The following is a 26,352-nucleotide window of genomic DNA, read 5'->3' as shown; positions in this document are numbered from 1 at the left end:
AAATTCAACCTTGCCAGACTTTGATGAAAAGGCTTTATCTACCCGGCCTCAACCCACGTCCAACATCCTGCAAACTCCTCCCCTACTCACATTCTGAAATCGTCGATAAGGCACAAACTGCACAATGTCACGGACAGCTGCTTCTCCACGGCGTGAACGAAGAGGGCCACCATCAGCATCCAGTTGTTCCATGAGCTCAAAGTCAGCACCACCCACGCCCACAATGATCACGGACATGGGCAGCTTTGAGGCTTGCACCACAGCCTCACATGTGGCCTCCACGTCTGTCACAGCGCCATCAGTCAAAAGCAACAGTACGAAGTATTGCTGGAGACAAGTTCATAGACTGAGACAAATTCTCTTTCCCAAGCCCTCCCAGGCACACATCCCCACTGAGTAGATGCCCTTGGTGTCACAGCTCCCCACAGCTCGCTCTTACCGAGGCAGTCCTCTGCTGCGCAGCCTGGGCTGCAAACCTAGCCACGTGGTTGATGATGGGTGCAAAGTTGGTAGGGCCATAGAGACGAACTTGGGGCAATGCTTGACGGTAGGCATCTACAATACCTTGGATGCCTACAAGGAACAGCAGAAAATTCTATAAAGTTGTAGACCTTTGACCTCATAGAATTAAGTTAGACCTGATATCTTCCCATCTAGGCCCAGAAGATGTAGAAACCTAGAAGTATTTCATCTTTGCCACCCAGGACATGGCTCTATCCAACAAATGAAACTAAAGGGCAAAGAAGACAGGACTTGATAGAATATTTTGAATTAATTAACTCCCCAAATGAGAGTTATTTTCTGAGCTGGGTGGTGGTGGTGCAGGCCTTTGAACCCAGCCCCAAGGAGGCAGAAGCAGCTGAATCCTGAATTGGAGTCCAGCCTGGTCTACAGGGTGAGTTCCAGGACAGTCAGGACTATACAGAGAAACTGACTTAAAAAAAGTTATTTTCTGAACTGGGGAAGTAGTTTAGCCTGGTTGTGTTAGTACTTTGGAACTAAGGACTGCTGTGAGTGTCAAGAGAGCCAGCAAGAGAGCTCACTCAGCAGGTAAAGGAGCTTGGTGTGCAAGCCCAGTGACCTGAGCTCCATCCGCAGAACTACATAGAGATAGAGGGGACAACTGACCCCATAAGGCAAGACCCACCTGTCTTGCCCTCCCAGACGCTGGGGTTAAAGGAGTAAAGCAGGATGCCTGGCCTGGGTCACAAATTTGAGGCTAGCTTACACAGCTCTAGGCAATCCCAGCCAGGGTACAGAGAGATACTGTCTCAAGAAGGGGGAAAAAAAGTAGTTTGGGAGGCAGAGGCAGGTGGATCTCTGTGACTTTGAGACCAGCCTGGTCCCTAAGATCTAGTTCCAGGACAGGCTCCAAAGCTACAGAGAAACGCTGTCTCAAAAAAACAGAATAATAAAAATAAGTAAGATGATCAGATGAGATCAAGTCAAATTTTTCAAGTTAACTAGGTGTTCTCGTGGAAGTGCCGGGAAGGCCCAAATCTTGGGTCTTTTTTTTAAAGATACATTTTTAAAGATTTATTTATGTGCACTGGTGTTTTGATATGAGGATGTCAGATCCCCTGGAACTGGAGTTACAGACAACTGTGAGCTGACATGTGGGTGCTGGGAATTGACCTCAGGTCCTCTGGAAGAGCAGTCAGTGCTCTTAACTGCTGAGCCATCGCTCCAGCCCCAGATTTGGGGTCTTTATGAAAAAACTTGGGACGTTCACATAAACATCTCCATAAACTAGGAATGTGGCTAGTGGTAGAGTGCTTACTCGTATACATAAAGCTCTGGACTATGCCAGGCGATGGTGGCGCACGCCTTTAATCCCAGCACTTGGGAGGCAGAGGCAGGCGGATCTCTGTGAGTTCGAGACCAGCCTGGTCTACAAAGCAAGTTCCAGGACAAGGCTCCAAAGCCACAGAGAAACCCTGTCTTGAAAAATCAAAAAAAAAAAAAAAAAAAAAAAAAAAAACCAAACTCTGGACTGCATCCTGAGCACAGTCAGGTCAATGGTAGCCCACCCAGGCTTTTCCATGCTTTCATTTGAGACCAAGTTGCCCAGGCACACTTTGAACTTTTGATTCTCTTGCCGCAGCCTCCCGAGTAGCTGGAAATATAGGGCTTTGCCAGTAGGCCCATAAAATTTTACTTATATTTTAAAACCAAAGCACACACAATGGTAAGAACTTGCCCCAAATCATCTCAGTAATAAGGTGAATTGACTCCACCGGGCCAGCTCTAACCTCCACTCCTCTCTCCCAGTGTTCTCTACCCACGGAAGCTCACTCCTCAGGTGTGGGATTGCTTCACACTGGAGAATGGGGGATTACCTGCGCAGTAGGGATTACTGGGATTGAAGTTCAAGGCAAATTCATGTGAGACCTGAGGACAAGAACGGAAATGACTCAGCCAGGTGTGGCTTCCAAACCTCCACTATTAGCCCACAGGAGATTAAGACTAAGACTAGAAGGTTGCAATTTTAAACCAGCCTGAAGTATACAGTGAGACCTATCAGAAAAAAGAGAAAAACAAAAAAGGCTGAGTATAGGAGTGCACACTTTTAATGCCAGCACAGAGAAGTGCCAGGATCTCTATATACTTAGATCAACCTGAACAAACAAACACACACCAAAAAAATAAATAAAAGAAAAAATGAGACTTTTTCTACCTTCCCCTACATTTTAGCAACCTGAGTGTCATCACTCCACCCCACGACGCACAACATGTTTTAGCCCCTGACAGGGCCTATGTAGACCAGGCTGGTCTTGAACCCCGGAGCCACCTGCCTCCCAAATGCTGAGATAAAAGATGAGTCACAACTCCCAGCAAAGATGTCATTTGTTTTTGTTTGGAGACAGGGTTTCACTGTGTATCTCTGGGTATTCTGGAACTCACTATGAAGACCAGGCTGGCCTTGAACTCACAGAGATTGGCCTGCCTCTGCCTCCTGAGCTCTGGGACTAAAGGTCTACACTACCATGACCAGCTAATATTTTATTTTTTATTTATATTTATGTTTGTCTGTGTGCATGCCCAAAGCCATTAGAAGAATGCAATTGGGTGCCCTTTTTTTTTTTTTTTTTTTTTTTTTTTGGTTTTTCGAGACAGGGTTTCTCTGTGGCTTTGGAGCCTGTCCTGGAACTCGCTCTGTAGACCAGGCTGGTCTCGAACTCACATTGGGTGCCCTTTGAAGCTGAGTTACAGGTAGTTAACCATCTTATGTGGGTGTTAGGAACTGAACTTTGGTCCTCTGGAAGAACAAGGATTCAACAGCTGAGCCATCTCTCCGGGTACCCCCAGCCCCTTCTGTGCCAAGAAATAGCATACTCTTGAGTGACCCAAGTGCAATAGAGTGCATGTTTAGCATGTTTAAGGCCCATGGGTCAAGCCTCAAAATTATAAAATCCAAACAAGGGCATTCATATCTATGGCAGGAATCCCACAGAAGCAATCTGGCCCTGCGCTTGCTGTATGACCTGCCTGCAAGAACAAACCCCTGGATCTCTCCTTAAGCTAGATACCAAGCAATAAATAAATTTACCACAGACTCTGGAGTTAGGATCTTGATTATAAAAAAACAATAGAGAAAAGGAAGAAGAGAGCTTACCTGCCAGTTAGGGGGTACCTGGGCCCCAAATCCAAATGCTGGAAACAGCTTGTCTCTGGAGGGCAGGGAATTAGAAAAGAAGCAGTGAGGGTCTTGAGTCTAGAGGCTGAAACGTGTAAAGAGCATGGGAGGGGCCTGCGTCTAGAGGCTGAAGTGTGTGAAGGGCATGGGAGGGGTCTGGAGTCTAGAGTCTAGGGTCTGGGTCTGAAGTGTGTGAAGGGCATGGGAGGGGTCTGGAGTCTAGAGGCTGAAATGCGTAAAGGGTATGGGAGGGGCCAGAACCGAAACTCACGAGTCGTAGTCTTGAACCACGCTGCCCACACTCCACAGTGCTGTCAGGTACTCATTGACTCCTGACGGGCTCAGATAGTGCAGGGAGTCAGGTGAGGATGGGTCTCCATTGGAGCCAGTGAAGTCCACGCCCACCTGGAAAGAAAGCAAGAATGGAGGCAAAGGCTACTTTAGCCTAAGGCCTGTTCACCTGCCCCTAGGATGCAAACTTTACTTACGGTAAAGTTGATTTGGCAGCCTCCCATCACATAGTCCAGGAAGGAATACTCTGTTTCTACCTGCAGATGAAACCAGGGTTAAGCTGTGGCTAATAGGGGCTAGCCTCATGGAGTCGAAGGCTCAGAACTCAAGAGCCTGGGTCACATGGTCTATCATCTTACCCGGCAAGTCTTGACATAGACAATTCCAGAGTTCTTGTAGCTTTTCTTTTTCTGCTGCTTCTCAGGGTGGATACATTCAAATTCAGCCTGGGGGGAGGGGGGGCCGGAAACCGCCACTGCATCATCAGCTGAACTCTCCAGACTTTCCTCTGGGCAGCGGCCTTCTAGGCACACTGAAACCCTGTCAACATCAACACTTACCGGGACTGCTTGAAGTTGGGCCAAGGTGGTGTGGAAGGTACCAATGAGATCATGTGACCCGTCACTGTCGTAGTCTGAGCAGCGTACCTGGGGAAGAGGGGGATCTGTATATAAAAGAGACACAGGGCAAGCAAGAAGTCCCTTCCCAGGATCTATTCCCTTGATCCGTCTATTTTTTTTTAATTTATTTATTTATTATGTATACAATATTCTGTGTATGTCTGCAGATCAGAAGAGGGCAGCAGCTCTCGTTACAGATGGTTGTGAGCCACCATGTGGTTGCTGGGAATTGAACTCATGACCTTTGGAAGAGCAAGCAATGCTCTTAACCACTGAGCCATCTCTCCAGCCCCTTGATCCGTCTATTAAGGTAAACTCCTCACCTGGATGGGTGTGTCGGGGTCCCCACCACAGAAATGCTGAAGAGGAACTGAGAAGCGCTTCCATGTCGGGTTCAGGTTGTTCTTGATTACCTGGGGTAGAGGGTAGTGAGCTCTGGCCTGGCCCATGAAGATCTCCCACCCTCTCCCACCCATCAAAAGTCTTCCTCCCTCGGCTCCCAAACCTGCTAACCACAACCCCTGGAGATTCTCTCCTATGCCAGCCCAACCGATACCAGGAGTCACACCTCAGATCTGTATGCCAGGTGCCACTTTCCATCACCTTGGCGGAAGAACTCCAAGAACGGATCAGATTTTCCTAGGAAGTCCTGCCGATAGCAAAGAGACCCCAGCTATAGGACTCAGGAAGACAGCCATTGTCAGCCCTCAGCCCCTTAATTCTTGGATCCCCAGGTCCTCTTTCCAGACACACCTTCTTATCCAGGTTCCTAGCTTCCACCTCCATGGTTACTACACGGCTGTCCTTTAACTCCTGGGCTGAAACCTAGGTAGGGAGGACTTTATCACCTCATGAATTATTCATTCCATAAGCTGCTCCCCATCCAGGGTTCATTCCTTACTGTAATGGTTCCCCGCCCGGCAGGCTTCCCCGGCTTCAACATCAAGGGGAGAGTCAGAGTCCGACTGGACACAATCTGGGGAAACGAGGCGAGAGAGGCTTCAGCACCTCAGACATGGTTTGGTCCTGCGTGGCTGGCACACCCAGTCCCTGGCCCTGCCTACGTACCTGACCTAGGGAACACTCAGCTCCCCCTAGGAAGTCATCGTCCCCCAGCTCTGGTGTCTTGTTGTCTATGTCATAGATTCCAAAACGTAGCTTTTGGACAGTCTCAAAGTGGTACTCAATCTGCAGAGTCTTGGAGAACGCAGGGCTTGAGCAGTTCCGGACCCGCTCAGTCCGGCAAAGCTGTAAGAGGCCACTAAGCATCAGTTACAAAGCTGTTACCCCAAACATACTCCTGCCCTCCTCCCTCAATGACCTTAACCTTCAAGTCCATCTCACCTCAGCCCAGGTGCCCCCTCCCACATCCTGTAAAAGGACACAGAGTGGGTCAGATTTGGAGCCGATGTCCTTGTCAATGAGATGGTCACAGGAAATGGACAGCTGAACCAAGGTCACACAGTGGGCCATCTGGAGGAAAAGAGCTGGGTCAAACATCAGGGCCTCTTCCATCTTTCACTGACTCTAATTCCCAACCTGAGAAAACCTCAGGTTTCACATAGGCAGCCTCAACACCCCTGAACCCTAAGTGAGTTCAACAGCATGGGACATAAACTCTGGCTCCAAATTAACCCTTATTCAAAGTGGCTTTAGAATAAAAGTCAACAAAGCGGTGCAGACATGGAACTCAGAGCCTATGATAAGCAGAGCATAATCAATCCCACTGTGGTCTTAGCGCCTGACCTGAGGTCAGAATTAGGCCACATTTCAATCCCAACAGCCTCCAGTGGGGTCATTACCTAGACACCGCTCCCCCAAACCCTCTGCAGATAATGATCCACTCCCACTATGGGCAAAACAGTCATGTAAGGAATGGCGGCACAGCCTGTCATCACAGCACCCAGGAAGTAGAAGCAGGACTGCTCTAAGTCCAAGGGCCACCTCAGAAAGCATAGAGTTCTAGGCTACCCATGGCTACAAAGTGAAACCCTGTCTCAAATCTCAAACACACAAAAAATGCAAAGTTATGGCTCACACTGTAATTCTATCTCCAGGAGACCAAACAAACAAGAGTTCCAGGTCAGCCTGAGCTACACAGTGAGTAGGAAGCCATCCTGGGTTACATGAGATCCTGATTCAAAAGCAAACAAAAGGGCTTGAGAAGTGCCTCAGCAGTTAAGAGAATACTTTGCTCTTATAGAAGCCTGAGTTCAATTCCCAGCACCCATGTTGGGTGGCTTACACCTGCCCACAACTCCAGCCTCTGGCCCATACATTTAGTCCACAGACACATACATAGTAATTTAAAACAAAAATGTCAACAACAAAATCCTCCGATGTCACACTCTGAAGCACCATTCGTAGAACACACACAAGCTGCACACTGGTCTGCTGGACGATCTAACCTGAGCTGTCAGTGTGCTCGCTCATTCCGGCCTTTGCCTTCCTCAGGCCCACCGGATTCCGATTTTATCAGCCACATGACTGTTTCCTCTTCTGTGGGGTTCCTACTTGCCATCACATCTGTGACGTAGGGAATCTTGGCACTCTAAATTCCAGCCCTCCCACCACTGACACATCATAGGCTCCATCACTAATGTCACACTAGTACCCACCTTACTAGACATATTTTAGTTATATGATCAGTCTCTAGCACTAAAAGGTAAACTGTTTTAAGAAAAATTTATGTTTGTGTACTGCTCTATCCTAAGCACCTAGATATGCCTGTTGCATGAAATCCAAAAGGCCATTTCCAGAACCAAGTCTCAGACCGACTGGCCTCTTGTCTCCAAATTCAAGCAGCCCCAAACCTCTCCAGTCCACCTATTCCTCCATGACAATCATCACCACCTTGCATGGATCTCCAGAGCAACTACAGTGTGGTCCCTCCTACAGCCCATGATGATCCACAGGTAACACAAACCGTCTAGATCAGCTGTACACGATTCCCCACTGGACATGCCTCCGCAGCACAGCTTCCTCGCTGTCTCCAGCCTCAGACACCCCTCCTCCCAACCTGCATCATCTCACGCTGGTCCCTAAGTCTTCAGTTGGTTGTTTTATGGTATCGGAACTGCCTAGGCCCTTGTGCACGCCAGGCAGTCAGCCACTGCTGAGCTACATCTCTAGCTCTAGTCTCCCACCAGAATATCCACAGTGGTTATTTTTAGTCACACACAGCACTTGAGCTCAAATGAAGATGAAAACCCCACTACTCTTCATCCAAAAGTCTGTAGTGAACTAAGTGAGTGCTCTCTCACTCCCACCCGGTAGGTCTCCTGCTTCCCCAGGTTCCACATTCCAGCTGGCTGTGACAGATTAAGGTCTGAAAGCAGTTGGTAGCCACAACTACTCTCATCAGCAGGTCCGGCGTTCTGAGGTTGCTACTGCAAGAGGCTGCAGAATTCCAGTTTTCCCGATGGTTCCCTTAGGGGTTCAACAGACCACAGCTTTGTGCCGCACAGTATCTGAATTCCTTGTCTGCCACCTCAGATTCTCAGAAGCAGTGTTCGCTATACATTTCACTGTTGTGTTAACACCAGAGACCCCAAACACTCAAGGTAATGCAAAGGCGCATCAGCCAGGTGGTGCCAGGCTCACTACCAAACACACAGGAATGCTCAACGGCGGCTCAACCAAATAGAATTGTCTGTCTGCATCAACAGAAAGCACTAGAGTAAAGTCAGCAAGAGTATAGCCCACTTTGAAACATATGCTCCTCAGGGAAGTGTATATTCAATAGATCGGAATACTCGCACACAGTAATATACACAGGCAAACAGAAGTATGTACACTCTCCCCTCCCCCTTTATATGTTGAGACAGGGTCTCATGTAATTCAGGCTGGCCTCCAATGGACTTTGCAGATGAGAATGACCTTAAATTCTAGATCCTCCTACTTTCCCTTGTAAGTGCTTGGATTTTAGGCATGCGTCTCTATGCCTGGGTTATTATAACCTATACACTTCTGTATAGTTTTTTTTATATTTATTTATTATGTATACAATATTCTGTCTGTGTGTCTGCCTGCAGGCCAGAAGAGGGCACCAGATCTCATTACAGATGGTTGTGAGCCACCATGTGGTTGCTGGGAATTGAACTCAGGACCTTTGGAAGAGCAGGCAATGCTCTTAACCTCTGAGCCATCTCTCCAGCCCTCTGTATAGTTCTTGATGTTAGACATTTGAAGGCGCTTATTAGCTTCACACCCAACCCCAACACACCTTGAGTATCGCTAATTCGAAGCCCAATACTTTTATTCCAGCTCAAGAACTTCAAGCCATCACATTTCGTACCCCCACAGGTGTCTCCTCCTTGCTTCTGCCTCAGCCAATTTCTGCAGTCAACAACAAACCCTGTGTAACTGCCAATGGCCGTTAGATTCAACACCAAACTCTCCAGCAAATATTTTGTTCTACTCCTAAGGGAGAATTGTTAGAGGATTGAGAACTGGTGCAGTAGAGTTAACCCTGCACTCTCTAGCTCAAATTATAAGGCCTTTCTTAGCTACTTCCCTCAGCCCCACCTTTTGGACAGACAGAACGTGAGAACCAATATCCTAATGAACATCTTCTCATCCACAGCTCTGGTCTGATGTGATTGCCCTTAGGAATTCTAGCCCCATAGAATATCATCATCTTTGGCTAAATGTAGTGGTTTCCTTATGAGCCTTTCTGCAACCACACAGCCACTTGTGTTTATTAGCTAAATAAAAACCAGACAGTGTCATTTCCCTGAGATAGCTTCCCAATACATTCAACATAAAATCATCTAATATAAAAACCCTAAGTTTGAGAACAAGAGAGATGGCTGGTTAAGAGCCCTTTGTTTCCAGAGGGCCAGAGTTCAGTTCCCAGGACCTACGCTGTTCACACAGGCAGTTCAGACACCTGTGACACCTGCTTCAAGGACTCCAACACCCTCTTCTGGCCTCCACAGGTACTACAAACACATGCACAAACAAACATTCATGGCTGGCAAGATGGCTTAGTGGGTGACGGTGCTTGCCATCATACCTAAGCTCAGTCCCTGACCCACAGGGATTTTTTTTTTTTTTTTTTTTTTTTTTTGAGACAGGGTTTCTCTGTGGCTTTGGAGCCTGTCCTGGAACTAGCTCTGTAGACCAGGCTGGTCTCGAACTCACAGAGATGACCCACAGGGAGTTAATCCATGTGTAAATAGGCATCTAGCCACCCAAGCGTGTTCCTACGGGGCTGCCCTTTCTAATCAACAGTGTCAATTCTATTCTCCAGCTCAGGGCCTTTGTGCCATGTCTCTACCCTGGACAGCAAGCTGTGTAAGAGCAGGAACCCTGTCTACTTTGTATCTCTGGTACCTACTGGTACTAGACACTCAACAAATATTCACTAACTGCACTATTGCTGAAACAACAGCAGGTAAACTGTCTTTTGCTCCCCTTTCCATTTAATTGTGGGCGCCTCCAAACTATCACAAAGCATTATTTCTATATGCACTGAACTAGTACTCAATGCATAAAGCTGCTGCTTGGCTATCGGATGAACTAATGGGAACTCATAACTTCAGGTCCCTTTCATTTGAATTAATGTACAGCAATAAGCCTTCCCTTTCCTGCTTTTAATAACTGAATTGTGAAATTTTAGCATGGAGGGCTAAGATGTTGCCTAGTGAAGAGCTCAGAGTTTTGCCTAGTGTACACACATCTCTGGTTTCAACCTCCAGCACTAAAAATAAACTAAAACAAAAACCAAACCATAAGACAAAATTTCAATACACGGCTCCTACAATTCTACTTTAATGAAAACCAATTTAAATAAATAGGCAAAAGATCTGAAGATGTTTTATAAAACATAAATAAGAAATAAGCTTATGAAATGATCCACACTCTAAATGACTAGAGAAATGCAAAATAAAACAATGGGGCCAGACAGTGATGGCACAAGCCTTTATCCCAGCACTTGGGAGGCAGAAGCAGAGGCACGCAGATCTCTGTGAGTTCGAGGCCAGCCTGGCCTACAGAGTGAGTTCCAGGACAGCCAGAACTACAGAGAAACCATGTCTCAAAAAAAAAAACAAACCCAAACAAAAGACAAAAAACCTACAATGGGATAGTTACAAACCCATCAGTGGCTAAATATAAGACCAACAAGGCTAAATATTGGCAAAGGATGTAAGATTCTTGGAGATGGTGAAAGTATTAAATGTGCCACGCTGGGAAACAGCCTGGCAAGTTTGTCAGAAAGTCAGATATACACCCGTCCAAGTGCAATTCTACTGGCAGGTTCTAACCCAGAAGAAATTAAAGCATTGTGTCCAAAGCTTGACTAAAAATGCTCAGAGCAGCTCTGCTTATTATAACCTAAAACCTGAAACATTCCTAGCATCAATATGATGGATAGTTATGTTTACAGAAAACCAATCAGCACAAAACAGATTATTAATAACTGAAATCTGGATAAATCTGAAGGATAAAATATACTGATTTTATTCATTAGTTTTAAAATAGGCAAAAACTGCCGAAGGTCATGGCACACGTCTTTAATGCCAGCACTGCTGAGTGTTGGCAGAGGCAGGTGGATTATGTGAGTTTGAGGCCAGCCTGGTCTACAGAGTGAATTCCAGGACAGTGAGAGCTACAGAGAAACCCTGCCTTGGTAAACAAAAAAGAAAAGAGGCAAAACCAAAACCTAAACTTTGCTGTCCTTCTTCCTCCCTGGGGAGAAGTGGGCATTGAAAAACCATACAACTCCAGGAAGAGAGGGTCACTTGGGCTACAAAGGGTCTGCACTTAATTCCAGCCTTGTTACCGTGGACCCACCGTGTGCAAAGGAGCATATGGGGCTTAACTCTGTGCTGTTACTAAGTTGGCATTGCTTCCAGTCTCAATGTCAGGGCTTCCTATGCAACCAAGATTTTCTATTTTTATTTTTTTCTTCTCACAGACATGCCCTTTTCTTTCTTATTGGAATATTGCTGTGTAGAAAAAAAAAAAAAACCTTAAGAATTTGCTGTTTTCACTGAGAATCATGTCTACCATCCCATCATCTGGGAGCAGAGGACAGAAAACTAGGAGCTTACAGTCACCTTGGGTCATGAGGCTATCTCAGAAATATGGAAACAAAAATTCATAGCCTTGTACACCCGACACTTGTAGCACTCTTCCTCTGAGCTGCTTTGCCAGCCTCCACCCAACATGACTTATGTGGCCCTTACTGGTCTCAACTGTCAATTCTTCATCTCAAGTACTGGGATTACAGAAAAACCACAAATCAACAGATAGCTAATACACTTTTTGAGCCAAATTTCCTTGAAATTATCTGTAATTGATGGGGTTATCAATTTCTCAAGTCTTCTAAGTCTGTTTGGGAATCTGTGGTTAAAATTCCCAGTGCATTTGACCATGGTTTATTATTCCTAAACAGCTACACAGAACTTGTTTTGAGACAGCATCTTTTCAGATGGCTTAGGTTGGCCTTAAATTCACTACCTTCCTGCCTTTGGCTTCAGCGTGCTGGGATTACAGCCTTGCCACCATGCCCCATCAACAGCGACATACTTTATCCAGACTCATGTTTCATACAGGAGGCTTGCGTTTCAACCCCCTTAAACACCGCAGTGAGGTGACTTGGTACAGGAAAGTAAGAGATTTTATCATTTAAGAGGTTTGGCTTATGCTTCCTAGATCTTTGGGTACAGAATTCCTGCTCAATATAGGATAAGCCAAGGACCTTCAGAAAGTATTTAAATTCACCGGTCTAATGTTAAAGCCATCAAAGGAGAGGTGAGTTTTGTGATCCCTCTGACAGCTCTCCTCTTTCCAGTGGACTAGTACAGAGCTACAGATGGGAACACCTAGAAGGTAGAGCTCCCACCTTCTCTGCCTTGTTCATGGTCACTAGGGGGGTCTCATTCCTTTTTACTTTTTGTTATTTTCTACTCCCACTGCCAGCCTCAGAGCTTTCTAAGCCCTGTACAGTTCTATGTCCTCACTTAAAACATGCTTTTTCCAAGCAGTGCATGTCTACAGTCCAGGACTGAAGGTCCGAGTCCACCCTGAGCTCACATAAACAGAATGTGTCTCAAAAGAAATGAAACCCTCTATCTCACGTTTATACCTGCAACAACATGACCATCTAACACCCATTCTGTGACCCCAGGCAGAGGAGATGCAGGATTTGGCTGTGGCCATGTGGTTTAGGGAGGATTAGAACACAAATATTTGGACTCCTAAATCCTCCTCAGAACTTTGTTTTTTGAAACAGGATCTCATCAAGTGGCCCTGACTAGCCTGTAATCTGCTATATTGGTCAGACTGGCCTCACACTTGCACAGAGCCTCCCGCCTTTTCCTCCCAAGGATTGGGATTAAAGGTGTGAGCTTTCGTGCCTGGCCTAGAACTTTCTGGATTATAGTAAAACTCCCTTCTCTCCTGGGGGAGAAAAGAACGTTTTTATATTCACTACCAATCTGATGAAGAAAAAAGTATGGACCTCCCAACAGTGAGTAGGCTCTAAAACCTGTTCTCACCTCTTCCTACCCATCAGACGCTATTGTACCAGATGATGTCCTACCTATATAGTTTGGGCAAAATGATCAAACCTTAGGTTCCTCAGCTGTAAGGGAATTAGGAACTAGCTCTAAAGATTAAATAATATGTGCAAGTTTCCTAATATACAGTACTTACAACCTGTGCTGGAATTATCAGCATGCTAGCCACCACCATCTTCCAAGCCTAACTCATGCATGCTGCTTTTCCCAAGCTCCCAACAGCGGCACTCAACTTCTCCGGAGGTGCTGTATCTAACCTAAAATTATGGGCAACTGCATTCTTCCGATGGCTCTCCACCTCCTTGCCTACTGTGAAACTTTTTGCAGCAGGGTGTGATATACCCCACAATGCCTCTAACTTACAAGAAAGCCAAAGCTGGCCCATATCTTTCTGCTTCTACCTCCCAAATGCTTAATTATAGGTCACAAATTCTGCTAGTATACCTCGGCTAGACATCACGAACCTATAGACAACAGAAACTCAAAACACTTGAGAGAAGCTGGCATCACTGTAGTGGACCAATATTATGTGAGCAGGAGGCCCTGGTAGGTTTAAGGAAAGACTAAATGCCTAAGACTCTCTTGTTTTTTCCTTGGGAGACAAGTTATCTGCATACCACTGGAGATAGGGATTCTCTTCACAAATACAAAATTCATGTGCCCTTATTTTTTAATGATGTTCTTTTCCATGCATTAACAGGCTCCAGCTGCTTTTCATAAACCCCAAAACAAACTTTTTTTTCCTGGGTTCTACTGTAACTAACTCAGCACCAGATGGTTAAAACTCACTTCTCAGTCCTTTGGGCTCAGGAGTTACATGAGCCTCTTCAAACCCAAGAGCTTAACCAGGCAACCTTGCAATCCCTGTCTTCCTTTTTCTACCCAAGGTCATGGTACAGGTGGCAGCAGCTACAAGCAGGTCAGTGTGAGCGGCAGCAGCATTCCTTCAGACAACCCAGTCCAGCTCACACCTCTGTTGCCTACCTTGGCAAGATGGAGCAGCTCACAGACGCTGGATGAGTCTTGGAGGCCAATCAGGAAATCCTCCAGAGGCTCCCGAACGAAGCACCACCACCCGCTGAATAGCCCTTCCCCGTGAACCAACCAAACAAGACTATACCCACCACCACTTTTCTTCCCTTCTCATGTCCTCAAGGGATACGGAGAAGGCAGCTGTTTTCTTACCCCTGCAACTCTAATTTCCGGATTCTCCAAATTTAAATCAGCAGCTCCAAAGACATTTCTCATAGGTCACAAACTGAACCAAATAATTTCAAGACAGTCTGTAGAAGAGGCTGGCCTATTATTCTAGATCCCTCTTGCCTCAGTCTCCTGTGTGCTGTTATTAATGGTGTGCCTTATCATGTCCAAGTCCTTACTATAAAGTGCCATTCTTGAGTCATATGTGACTTAGGACTAATAAAACTGTGTTCACAAATTAAAATTTTAAAGTGAGATTCCTTCTGAAGCATGTATTTCTAAGAGACCTATGTGCCACACAGAAAACCAAAGTGGGAAAATTCAGCAGTTTCCCACCTTGTACTGGGATAACCAAGAAAAGTCTGAAAGCCACTCATCCAACTGCAAAACCGGTGAAGACTACCCCAAAGCCAAACATCTCACCTGTGCCAGACCATTCACAGAAAAAAAAAATAAGACCTAGCTGAGAGAACTGGATATGGAGGAACTCAACTACCTTAGCATTGAGTTCCTCTTCACCCAGAGACTCTGAACACATACTATACCAAACTTCATGTGCCCACTTCAAAAAACCTGCCTGGTTAGTACCTGAGGACGAGTTAGCAGGTAGCGCTTTTGTTTCTCCATGCTTACTTGGACTTAGGGAACTAAAATTATGGAGCATTTCTGATTTGGGGCACATCATACTGCTAGCGACTTCAGTCCCCCTCCCCCGGATCCAGGAGAAACAGGCAACACTTGCTATCTATGAAGTAATTGAGCATCCATGAGAATTCCACTCATAGTTAGACAGGTTCAAAGCTCATACCTGTAATCCCAACATGGAGGAAGATTATTTTATAGCCAGCTTGGGCTACAAAGTAAATTGAAAACCCTCTATCTATATATAAAATGGGAGTGGTGGCCCGCGCACTTGGGAGGCAGAGGCAGGCGGGTCTCTGAGTTCAAGGCCAGCCTGGTCTGCAAGAGTTAGTTCCAGGATAGGCTCCAAAGCTACAGAGAAACCCTGTCTCAAAAAGACAGTAATAATAAATTAAATAAAACGAGAGCGGTGATGGAACCTCTAGGGACTTAGTGACCAATAATAAGGGTCCTTCATTTAGTAGGATGCCTACAATGTATTTTCTCCTTTAACGCTCACAAATGAGTTAAGTGTGCCTTTGAGTCTTGGTGCAGCACCACTTCTGCTCCTTGTTGGCTTACGGGTCACTCACAACTTAAATGACGACATGGTGTTTCCACCACACAGAAAAGGGAAGGGTCACACAGAGGCTAAATCAAAATCACTTTAGTTCCATGCTTTTATCTTCTCTTAGATTTCAAAAGAAATGGAGTAGCTGGGTTCACAGAACCATAGACGCTTATAACTGGACAGGGTAATCTAAATACCCTTTTATAAACAGAGACCAAAGGACACATTTGCCATGGGTCACAAGAACTGATGGTACCAAGGGGGATTCCTCTGCCCCATTCTATATCACTATTCACATCCTGTAATTCAGTCCAATCTTAGATCAAGGTAACCACTAAAATCTTCCTATTGTGTCTCCAAGGCCTCTTTTCCATGGCCTTCATTAACTAGCCTTATACATAGGGGCAAAGGACATCCACCACAATCTCCTTATTACTGGAACAGGAACAGGGGATTTGCTGGACCCCACATGCACAGGATCTCAAGGGGTGAATTTGAAACTGCAAATGCAAATACTAAGACAAACAAACGTGTGATAAAATTCACCTCAGAAAGGAGACTTGCAGCAGCTACCTTCAACAGTAGTCATTTCTGTCTCCATCCTACCCTGTTACAACTTAACATATTCAATGCCTGTTATACATGGGGTGTTGTGAGGTAATCCCTGACCATCTCTGAGCATCACAAGGGTACTGCCAAAAACCACTGCCTCACCAGTGTGCATACAAGTTGAGCAGCACAGCAAACTAAGGGAGAGCATGCTTCTATACTCCTCACTGGAGCAATGCACTTGGGTAGAATATATGGAGGTTCTTAAGGATTCTTCTATAAAACGCCTGTCTGGAAAACTAAAATTTCCAATGGGGAAGCTATAGTATAACCATGAATTAGTTTCACATGTGTTAACTGTCTGACCATCTTTATGGACTGGCCAGGAAAGCCTTTACACAGTTCCTATGGTACATTCAGTTCCAAGCACAACTAAGCACTTATATGTATGAATTTAAGAATCTAATCTCTTAAGAACAGGCATTTTTCTGTTTGCCTCCCCACCATTAAGACCTGTTGTGTTCGGCACACAACTGCCCAAAAATGTGTTAGGACGACATATGGTCAAGCTATAGCTATATGAAAATCTAAGTGTATGAAGTTGAGTTCCCCCATCAAAGGAACAAAGAGGAATCTACTGTAGTAAACAGCCACCTGAGCAAGTTTATAGCCAAGAGGCATTGATGGTCCCACAGATCATAACGCTGAAGGGAATAACATGCTGTGCCAGCCACCTGGCCCCATTTGCAACCTAACATTGTGGCAAAAGGGAGAGAGGTCTAATTCAAAAAGGAGCAAGACATTAGGCAATCAGTAGCCAAATGATTTGTTATGTATAAGACTGTTTAAGCAACAAGACTCTTTTATTCTTTTCTCCCTTGAGATGAGTGAGGTCTCACTGTGTAGCCCTACCTGGCTTGAAGTCACTATGTAAACCAGGCTGATCCAGAGTGCTTGGATTAGAAGCATATGTAATGACTAGCCTTTCTTAAGTGTGAACCATTTAACAGCTAGTATGTAGCAGCACAACGTGGTTACTGTTGGTATGGTGGTCACATGTAACCATCCTTAGCAAAAAGCTCAAAGTAAACACTCTCTACTTGTCAGGAAACTACATTCTACTGAGACCCATCACCTGGCTTCCAGATGATTTACTACTATGTGAGTAGGAAAAGAAAAAACTGATGGTGGCGGGAGAGACTGAACATCAAGGCAACTTGGGTGAATTAGGTTGTTGCTATGCCTCTGTACTTGTTTTTCCTCCTTTCAGATTAGGAAAAGAGACTAAAAAATTAATTGTTCCCTAGGCCAGAGTGTAGATGTCTGACAGGGAGCAGTATCAGCCTTGTCATTCACCACTTCTCTACAACTCATCTGCTAAATTTTATGTCCTGACTTTCTTTGGAGAGAGGTCCCGGAGCTCAAGAGAAATCAAAGAACTTGATTAGTGAGATTCTCTCCCCAATATACTGCCTCAGTGTTTTTGAAGTGTTGTCCTGTACCTGGGGCTGGACTGTTTACATCAGGATCATTTCTCCTGGACTCTTCAGTAGCAGAGCTGATATTTAATAGTATGTTGTCTTGATTGTGACTTTTGCTGATCCAGAAAAGCCATACTTAATGATGCTTTTGACTTTCAGACATACAACAAAGCTCAAAACACCACAAATTAGCTCAAAACACCACAAATAAGTCCAGAAGAACACATTAATAATTACCATTTAATAGATTAACTGGCTTATGTTGCTGAACATAAGGATCTTCACTGAACTGTGCCTACTGCAAAGGTACTACCACAGTACTCTTCAAACTATCTTACAGTAAGCCTTCATGAGCTTTCAGAGTTTTATACTAAAAAAACAAAATCTTTAGCCAGGAGTGGTAGCACACCCTTTAATGCCAGTATTTGGGAGGCAGAGGCAGGGAATAATCTGAGTTTGAGGCCAGTCTGGTCTACAAAACAGAGTTCCAGGACAGTCAGAGAAACTTTGCCCCCCACCCCAAAAAGTATCTAAATTTAGATCCTATATTTTCTAAAATCTATTTTGGGTAGAGTAATGCTGGGCATACATATACCTAACTTATTTGCTCTCTTGTGTAAAATGATAGCAGAAAACAATAAATTACAGAAGTGACCTCTCAAGTCCACCCCTTTCAGATGGTAAAGCTACACTGTATATGTGGGGGTGGCGGATCCCACTTAATCATCTTTCAAATGCTTACTCAACATTGATCAGTTTTTAAGATTCAGACAAGGTGGCCTATGTCTGTTGCTCAGTTACTTCAAAAGCTGAGGTCGAAGAGTGCTTTAACGCATCTAAGTTAGCCTAGGCAGTATAATGATACCCTAGCTCTGTAATAGTCAGTTGCTACCTGGGATTATGTATTAGTCTAAGCTCATCTAAAGCGGGACATTGTAGCTCAGTGGTAGGCTGTCTGCTCAGACTTTTTTTTTTAATATTTATTTATTGATTATATATACAATATTCTGTCTGTGTGTGTTTGCAGACCAGAAGAGGGCACCAGACCCCATTACAGATGGTTGTGAGCCACCATGCGGTTGCCGGAAATTGAACTCATGACCTTTGGAAGAGCAGGCAATGCTCTTAACCTCTGAGCCATCTCTCCAGCCCCCTCAGACTTTCTTAAACAACAGAAAATTCAAATACAAGCTAAAGTCTTATGTAATAAAGATAAAAATTACAAGCATTTTCTAAGAACTGTGGTTGCAGGGAACAGCCCACTAACTTTTGCAATTCTAACCCATCCTTTAAAAAAATAACCAGCCGTCTATGACAACTTCCTTTCCTAATTCTCGTAAGTTGAACAAATGTGAAAGGGATGAAACCCCAAAACAGCGATGTCACGAAGCAGCAAGTGACTTGGCTCCCTTTTCTTCCCCGCCTTAAACCCATCACAAAGAAATACAAAAGCAAAGCTTTAAGCTGGTGAAATAAAGAATCTACTCCAAGAATTTCTTTTACTTTTCCATTGCAACCATTATTTAAAAATGAGAGTTCACAGACCCCTTGGAGACTCCTGGTGAGGAGTATCTGGTCCTCAAGTTTTCCAAATCCACATAACGAAGCCATTAGCTAGCAAAGCACACACAATAAAATGAAATTCTGATACCACAGATTTGACCTAGAATCAAGTTTCCTCCCTGCCATCCCAAGGCATCCTCTTCTTCCCACACTTCAGCATTAGACAAGAACACACAACAATTTTTACCTCTAAAATAACCAAATCCACATTTCCAAAGGCACAAATATGTCATTTGTTAAACACAAAAATCCAAAAAGCGGTATTACAGCTCAAAGACATACTTTGTGCAGTTAAAGCATTAAAAGCATCAGCCTTTATTTTGTGACAAGTTTATTGAACAGTATCCAAGACTTCTTCTTTATAAGTGAAAAACTGCTAAACGATGCCACAGTAGTAGGTGCTGGCAAGGTGTGTTACACTGACAGCCTCTCGGCTGCACTGGTTTCTAAATTGGACTATAGAACTGCCAATAAAACAGCTGAAGGAAAAAATTTACACATGGCAATTGTGAGTGGGAAAAGTACTCAAAGTGATCACCACCAGAATCTCTTCCCAAAACGGACTTTTTACACATTCTTAACTCATTTTCCAGTGCTTTTAGACTGAGTGCACTTTATTTTCACATACTTGTACAATCAGGTCCATCAAGATGGAGATTGAGTAAGCTTTTGTGTTTCCTTTTTTTGTGCAAGGTGACCATTTTCACCCAAATTGGGTAAGCTTGCTTACTTATATATATATATATACAAACTCCTATCATCAAACAGGTCAAGACTGATCTTAACTACACTGAGTATTACTATCAGTAAGTTTGACATTTCCTAATGCAGGAACGATATTTCACTTAACACTGTTGGATTAAAACAAAACCCAAAACAGCCCCTAATAATTGTACATCCAAACTAGTATAATCACAAAAAAACACCTCCAAATTATGCTTATGAACTAAATCTGTCACTGAAGTTCAAGAAAATTTACAAATTTGCTTATTTATAAAATACATTTGTAGGTTTTGCTAATCCTTTAAAAGCAAAAGGAAAAAAAAACAAACACCAATAGAACTTAGGAAAAAAATAAACCTAATGAAAAATATTCTCATCCATTAATATCAAAGACACCGAAAACAGACAATAGAATTTACACGTGAAATTGAGAATACCTGGGTAGTGTTTACAAACACTCTTTGAGCAGAAGCTTTACAAAGCCTTCATGCCATACAAACGAAAAGATTATGTAAATTCAAGTCTATAGCAAACCTAGTTCTGGAGAAAATTTGTCTGTCAAGAGGTATAAATAGTTTCATAAAAGACATTTTCATGGTTATTAAAACAAAAACTGAAACTTCAATGCCCAGAATAAGATAAAACAATATACTTAGCAATTAGGTCTGTTAATAATCTCATAGATAGATACAAAAACTGAAGTTCCAGAGGGCAGAGCATTTAATTACATTTCACAACAAACACTGTTGTGACCCAAGCGAATGCGGAACACAGTTCTCTCTGATTTCTACACCAACACTATTTTCTTAATTTATTTAATGAACAGTGAGATCCAAGTTTTTCTTTTTAGCATTTATCTAAAATGTAGAAATAACAATAGGTGCAATTGAGTGTATGAAATATTTAATAAATGTGTAGGAATATACAACCAAAATAAATTGTGAGAAAGAATAAAAGAATGTCACCTTCCAACAACCAATTTTTCTAAAAGAAAGTCAGCTTTCCAATGTAAAATAACCAGGAGTTGAAATAAGATGCCCCAAGTAGTTCTGAAGTGTTCACATTCTGTCTTTGGAATGAGAAATGATTACTTAACAAAAAATATCACATATAAACATATTACTTTTTGAGACAGTTATCTATCTGTCGAATAAATTGTATCTGTGAGTTACTAAGTGATTCACAATGCAGCCACTTCTTTTCAAAGTCTGCATAATCCGTTCCCTAAACAAAAACTCCATACTATTGCCCTCCAAGACTACAGCAGTGAATAGGTTTTCCACACTTTATCACACAAGGGACTATTGCCACTCATAACTCGAGAGTTAACGACGAAACTGTATTTCAGTGTTCCACTACCCTAGACCACCACAAAGGCACTACATATAGACATACATACATGTTTGTGTGTGGTATATGTATATGTATGTGTGTACATATACATATATGTATATACAAGAAATGTCTCTTTTTAAAAGCAAATGCAGACTTGTAAATAATGTTGATGTATTTCAAACCAAAGCAAGGTCTGTGAAAGATTTATTTTCCATGATTATTCATTAATTTTCAATTCTGTATATTAATATAAGTTTTCAAGCATTTTAAATAAAGAAAAACCCCTAAAGAGCCTTAAGTGTCAATAAACAAGATGTAATGAACCAAATACTTTTATGAAAAGGACATTTAGCCAACCAAAGTCTATGTGATCCCCTCCTTTGGTGCCCTGATTGCCAAAAGGAAAGAAAATGAAAAGGTAAGGAGTCCTCTCAGTCCTCTCCTCTGAGAGCTGTACTCTGCATAAGAATACTTGTGAACAGCTCGTGATCCAACAACTACACCAAAAGCCTCCAAGTTGACAGAATTAAGCACACACCAACCTACAGTCCACCTTAGGGATCTTACATTCTACAACACTAATAATGCTAACAAACTACCAACTTCAACTTCAGTTTTCAATTCCAAGATAGACTGCTCTTTCTTATGGACCCCTTTGTTCCAAATTCACCTAAAATTGGGACAAAAGCAATTTGCTAAATTAGTCCATCACAATAAGGACTTCAAATCAAACACCTAAACACTGATTACTAAAGTGGTTTCTGGTTTCCCTTACCATCCAAACAATATAAACAATTTTAAACTTACTAAACTAATAAAACTTAGCGGTCAAACCAAAAAAGGCCAGTAGAGGACTCCATAGTTTATTTTTATGGTAAAAGTCATTCCACACAATCATAAGTGTGACATTAGAAATCAAAGTTCAGGGTTTTATAGCACAAACCAAGTGTGGAGTTTTTATATTAGAAATTAATTAAAAACCAACGAAGTAGTTGTACTCATTACAAGTGAGTCAATTAGGCAAATAGCGGCAACATCTGAAGCAGGACTATCTATACAGCAAGAACCCTCAAGAAGCAATAAAGGTACATACAATGAATCCAGATACAGAGACTTTATTCAATTTTAAAAGAAAATGTAGGTTGTAGACAAAGCTTTGACCCTATAACAAAGCAAGTATGTCCAACTTTAAATCAAATTGCAAAAGTAGCCAACTTCTAGTTGTCAGCAACTGGCAAGAGCACCCTCCATGAGCTCTACTCTTGTTTCTATCTTCTTCATCCCATGTGGTATAAAAGAAGCCAATCTAGATTCCTTGATAAGCTTTATAAGATCAACAAGTTTTAGAAATGGTTTCTACTGGTATGCCCAAATTATTTTTGGTGTTCCCTCCAGATAGCTTTACTCTGTAACAAACTGCAATGTTTATTCTGTGGGTTGTAAACAGCCAACCAAGCTCTGTGTTATAGAAATCAATCTATCTGCAATAGAAACAATCCACAGGTTCTAACCTGGAAATACTAGGAAAACAATCTGGATGCATTAATCACAGCAACATGAAGATATACCCTAAAGAACTGATGTGAACGGCTACCCTAAAACAAGCTTTACCTTTCTCGAACCTATAGGCCTATCATTTAAGTCAATGACGGCAGCAGTGGCTTCATCCCGCGATTCAAAGGCCACCATGGCTTCACCTGTAGGCATACCTTTTTCATTGTATTTTAAACATACTGAACCTGGGATTACCTGATAACCATAAAAGAAATCTAAAATTTCATCAATAGATACAGTAAAGGGCATGTTCTGCACCTTAATTATTGTAGGTCCTGGTTTTCCAGAGCTAGTTGCAAAGCCAGGGGGACCCCCAATATGTATTGGGCCGGGCCCAGGCCCAAATGCTGGAGGCCCACTCAAATGCCCAGGAACGTTTCCAAGACCAGGGGGTCCACTTCCAAAACCAGGAGGAGCACTTAAACTACCAGGGCCATTTCCAAAATTCTGAGGGATCCCCCCAAATCCTGACGGCCCACTTAAATTATTTGGTGCACCTCCAAAACCTGGAACTTCCAGTCCTAGGCCAGGCAAACCACTGTTTCCAACTGAAGGCATAACAGGCCTAACATCACCAAAGGCACCTCCTAATCCTGGAGGGGGAAGTGGTGGTCCAAAGGCATTCGGCCCACCAAAATTACCAGGGAAGTTAAATGGCGGCCCATTATTGGCCTCCTTCGATCCTACAGTCAAGAAGACATGCTCTTCTCCTCCTGCAGTGGGAATGCCAGCACCGGGCATAGCAGGACCAGGTATTGCGGCACCAGGCATTGCGGGACCGGGTATTGCGGGACCAGGCATTGCAGGACCAGGCATTGCGGGACCGGGTATTGCTGGTCCGGGTATTGCTGGACCGGGCATTGCGGGACCAGGTATTCCGGCACCAGGTATTCCAGCACCAGGTATTCCGGCACCAGGTATTCCGGCACTGGGTATTCCAGAGCTGGGCATCCCAGCACCAGGCATTCCAGCAGTGGGCATACCCGCATTAGGCATTCCAGCACCTGGCATTCCGGCACCAGGTATCCCAGCACCGGGTATTCCAGCAGTGGGAATTCCAGCAGCAGGCATCCCTGTACTAGGCATCACTGGTACTGCAGGATTACCTGGAACAGGAATCTTTAAGCCCTTTTTTCCTTGGGCTGGGGGATTTTTCTCAATCTCTCGCATATCTTCTAGGGTAACTATATGAACAAAAGCTTCTCTCCCATTCAGCTTTTTACGGTGTAAGTGTTCAGATTTACGAGCATCATCTTCAGTTTTAAACTGAACCAGTGCTTGCCCTAGACCTTGCCCATTATTATCAACAAGAACATGTACAGCATTCTCATCCACTGGGATTCCTTCTAGGAACTGAAGAACGTCCATCTTGGTAATGCTGAATGGAATGTTTGTTATATGGGCACAGACTTTGGCAGAACTGACATCCCCCTCTGGATTTAACACTATTTCCCTCTGGTCATAGCTGAAGTTCTGAAGTCGTTTTCGAATCATATCTATCTTTTCTAGCATACCTTTCTTAGTAATTGGATGAACTTGGATAAAGCGATTGCCCATGTATTGTTTATGACGGCACAGTGCAGCCTTATAGTCAGCATCATTCCTGAATTCTACAAAGCCTTCACCAGTTGCTTTCCCATTGGGTCCATAAGCTATATAAATACTATCTTCCACAATATCCAACTTCTTAAAAAAATCAATGACATGTTTGTTTTCGGCTTCAAAAGGTAGCCCTTTTAAGTAAACACAAAAACCAGCCTCATGTGGTGATCTTGATCGTGACCTTTTCTGCCCACTGGGCGATTTTGACCTTGGAAGTGTCTGTGGAGGGGGATGGGCTTGTCCAGAAGACCCCATACTTTGTTTAAAAGTGATATGACCTCCAGCAGCTACCCACTGTCTCTCTGTGGCAGGACTGACTTCCACATAGCGTTGAATCATCAGCATTCTGTTCCGTTTCAAAGCTTCAAATGTATCTTGAGGTGAGAGAAACTTAACCAATCCATTCCCATTATTTCGACCTACGTGATCTTTTAACAAATGTACTGCATCAACTCGAAGCCCGTGGAAAAACTCTCTGACATCATTTTCCATTGCAGAAAAGGGCATTCCATGCACACTCACATACAGATCATCAGGGTTGATGGGAAGTGACTTCACGTTGCTTTGAGAGTTCATCTGGATAGGGTTAACAGGATTTAATGGACCCAGAAACACAGGGTTCAGATTATTGTTCAGACTCATAGGTGCTCCAGAGCCATTCATTCCAGCAGGTAGAGGTGCCACAGGTGGTGGATTCAAGGGTGGCATGCCTGACATGGGTGGTAATGGGTTAATAGGTGGCACCGAAGGGACTGGGGGAATGGGAGGCACAGGAGGCACAGGAGGCAATGTTGGTACTGGAGGAGGAACTGGTATTGGGGGAATGGATGGCAGCGGTGGCAAAGATGGCATCGCTGGAATTGGAGGAATTGGTGGTGGTGGGACCGTGTTCATTGGAGAAGCTGTACTCGGAATGGTTGAGCTGAATGTTGGACTCCCAAACGAAGTCCCCATACTTGGAGGAGCAGTTCCTACGCTGGCTGTGGAAAATGTCTGTATGTTTTTGCTGCTCTCATGAACAGAAGTGGTAGCAGTAACTATACTTGGCGAAGGATTATTAAAGTTGGGTGCTGTTGCTGGCAAGTTTACCCTGCTGCTCATCCCTGAGCTAGGTGGTGGTCCTGATCTACTAGCATTTGCTGGTGGTATATCTAAGTTGGCAGTTTCAAAACGCCTACGACTCAGTTCAATCATATTCTGCATTTCTGTTTTACTACTCAATAACAGTGTTACTTTTGACCCTTTAATTGTACCACCTGTGCGCATCATACCAAGCCTTGCATCTTCATCAGTGGCAAAAACGATGAAAGCCTCACCCAGTTCACCCCCTACAATATGCACGCCCCCATCAGGGATGGTCAATCCAGAGAAGAAGTGGCGAATGTCCATGGTCCCCGCCACAATTGGGAGACCTTGCAAGCGGATGACCACAGCCATGCTGCGCTGAAACCACACACACCTGCAGATGAGAAAAGGCAACGGCCATGTCAGACTCCTTTTTATTATACCAAGTTTTTAGGTGCAAGAATGACCAGCTACCATATTATCCCACAAACATTCCCTGAAGCTATCACAATGTCTTTAATTTAAATCATTGAAAGATCTGAACAATTGCAATAAAGAGGTTCAGTCCAAGACTCAAAAGATTCAAGAAAAACTACAGAATAAAGTCACCATAAACATTATTCAGAGCACTAAACTTTCAGTGAGATTTAGAAGAAATGCATAAAAATCTATAGGGGGAAATCATACAAAGGATGCATCAAAAATTAATACTTAAAACTGATTTAGCCTCTTCCTTTAAAACATTACAATTTCATAGTTATAAGGCTCAAAAGAAACAGAAAACTGGAATGTTCCTGGATTACAAGCACCTAACAATAAAGTAGGTTCATATCTCTCAAATGAAAGACATATCTCAAATGTGAAAAGCATTCACAAGGACTTGAGTTCAATCCTTAGCACCAGAAATCACAAATAATAACAGATTCCATATTTCATAGTAAAACACTGAATTTGTTTTATAGTTTTATTAAAACAAAGAACTATCTGCGGTTGCAGAGATTATTCATTAGGT

At 43.6% G+C, this 26,352-nt stretch overlaps 1 protein-coding gene across 15 annotated transcripts in view; it reads right to left on the bottom strand.

Moving 5' to 3' along the window:
* Cpne1 (copine 1) overlaps positions 1–26,352 on the bottom strand; it is a 42,686-nt gene that overhangs the window by 2,217 nt on the left and 14,117 nt on the right. For 4 of the 15 annotated variants that reach the window (XM_005363056.3, XM_013352136.2, XM_013352138.2 and 1 more), the window contains 14 exons: positions 5,893–6,021; positions 5,617–5,796; positions 5,450–5,524; positions 5,302–5,373; positions 5,117–5,197; positions 4,872–4,961; positions 4,489–4,575; positions 4,288–4,374; positions 4,126–4,185; positions 3,909–4,042; positions 3,617–3,671; positions 2,340–2,391; positions 440–573; positions 91–327 (listed from right to left, as the gene is read on the bottom strand). In XM_005363056.3, the coding sequence (XP_005363113.1) occupies positions 91–327; positions 440–573; positions 2,340–2,391; positions 3,617–3,671; positions 3,909–4,042; positions 4,126–4,185; positions 4,288–4,374; positions 4,489–4,575; positions 4,872–4,961; positions 5,117–5,197; positions 5,302–5,373; positions 5,450–5,524; positions 5,617–5,796; positions 5,893–6,021 (1,473 nt within the window). Of the gene's footprint in view, positions 1–90; positions 328–439; positions 574–2,339; positions 2,392–3,616; positions 3,672–3,908; positions 4,043–4,125; positions 4,186–4,287; positions 4,375–4,488; positions 4,576–4,871; positions 4,962–5,116; positions 5,198–5,301; positions 5,374–5,449; positions 5,525–5,616; positions 5,797–5,892; positions 6,630–21,969; positions 25,735–26,352 lie in introns of those variants that run through there. The other 11 variants (XM_005363053.2, XM_026787277.1, XM_026787276.1 and 8 more) reach the window with 8 other exon arrangements.

This window comes from Microtus ochrogaster, linkage group LG8 (assembly GCF_000317375.1).
Source record: "Microtus ochrogaster isolate Prairie Vole_2 linkage group LG8, MicOch1.0, whole genome shotgun sequence".
NCBI classification, from domain to species: domain Eukaryota; kingdom Metazoa; phylum Chordata; class Mammalia; order Rodentia; family Cricetidae; genus Microtus; species Microtus ochrogaster.
This window is presented reverse-complemented; position numbering and strand designations above follow the sequence as displayed.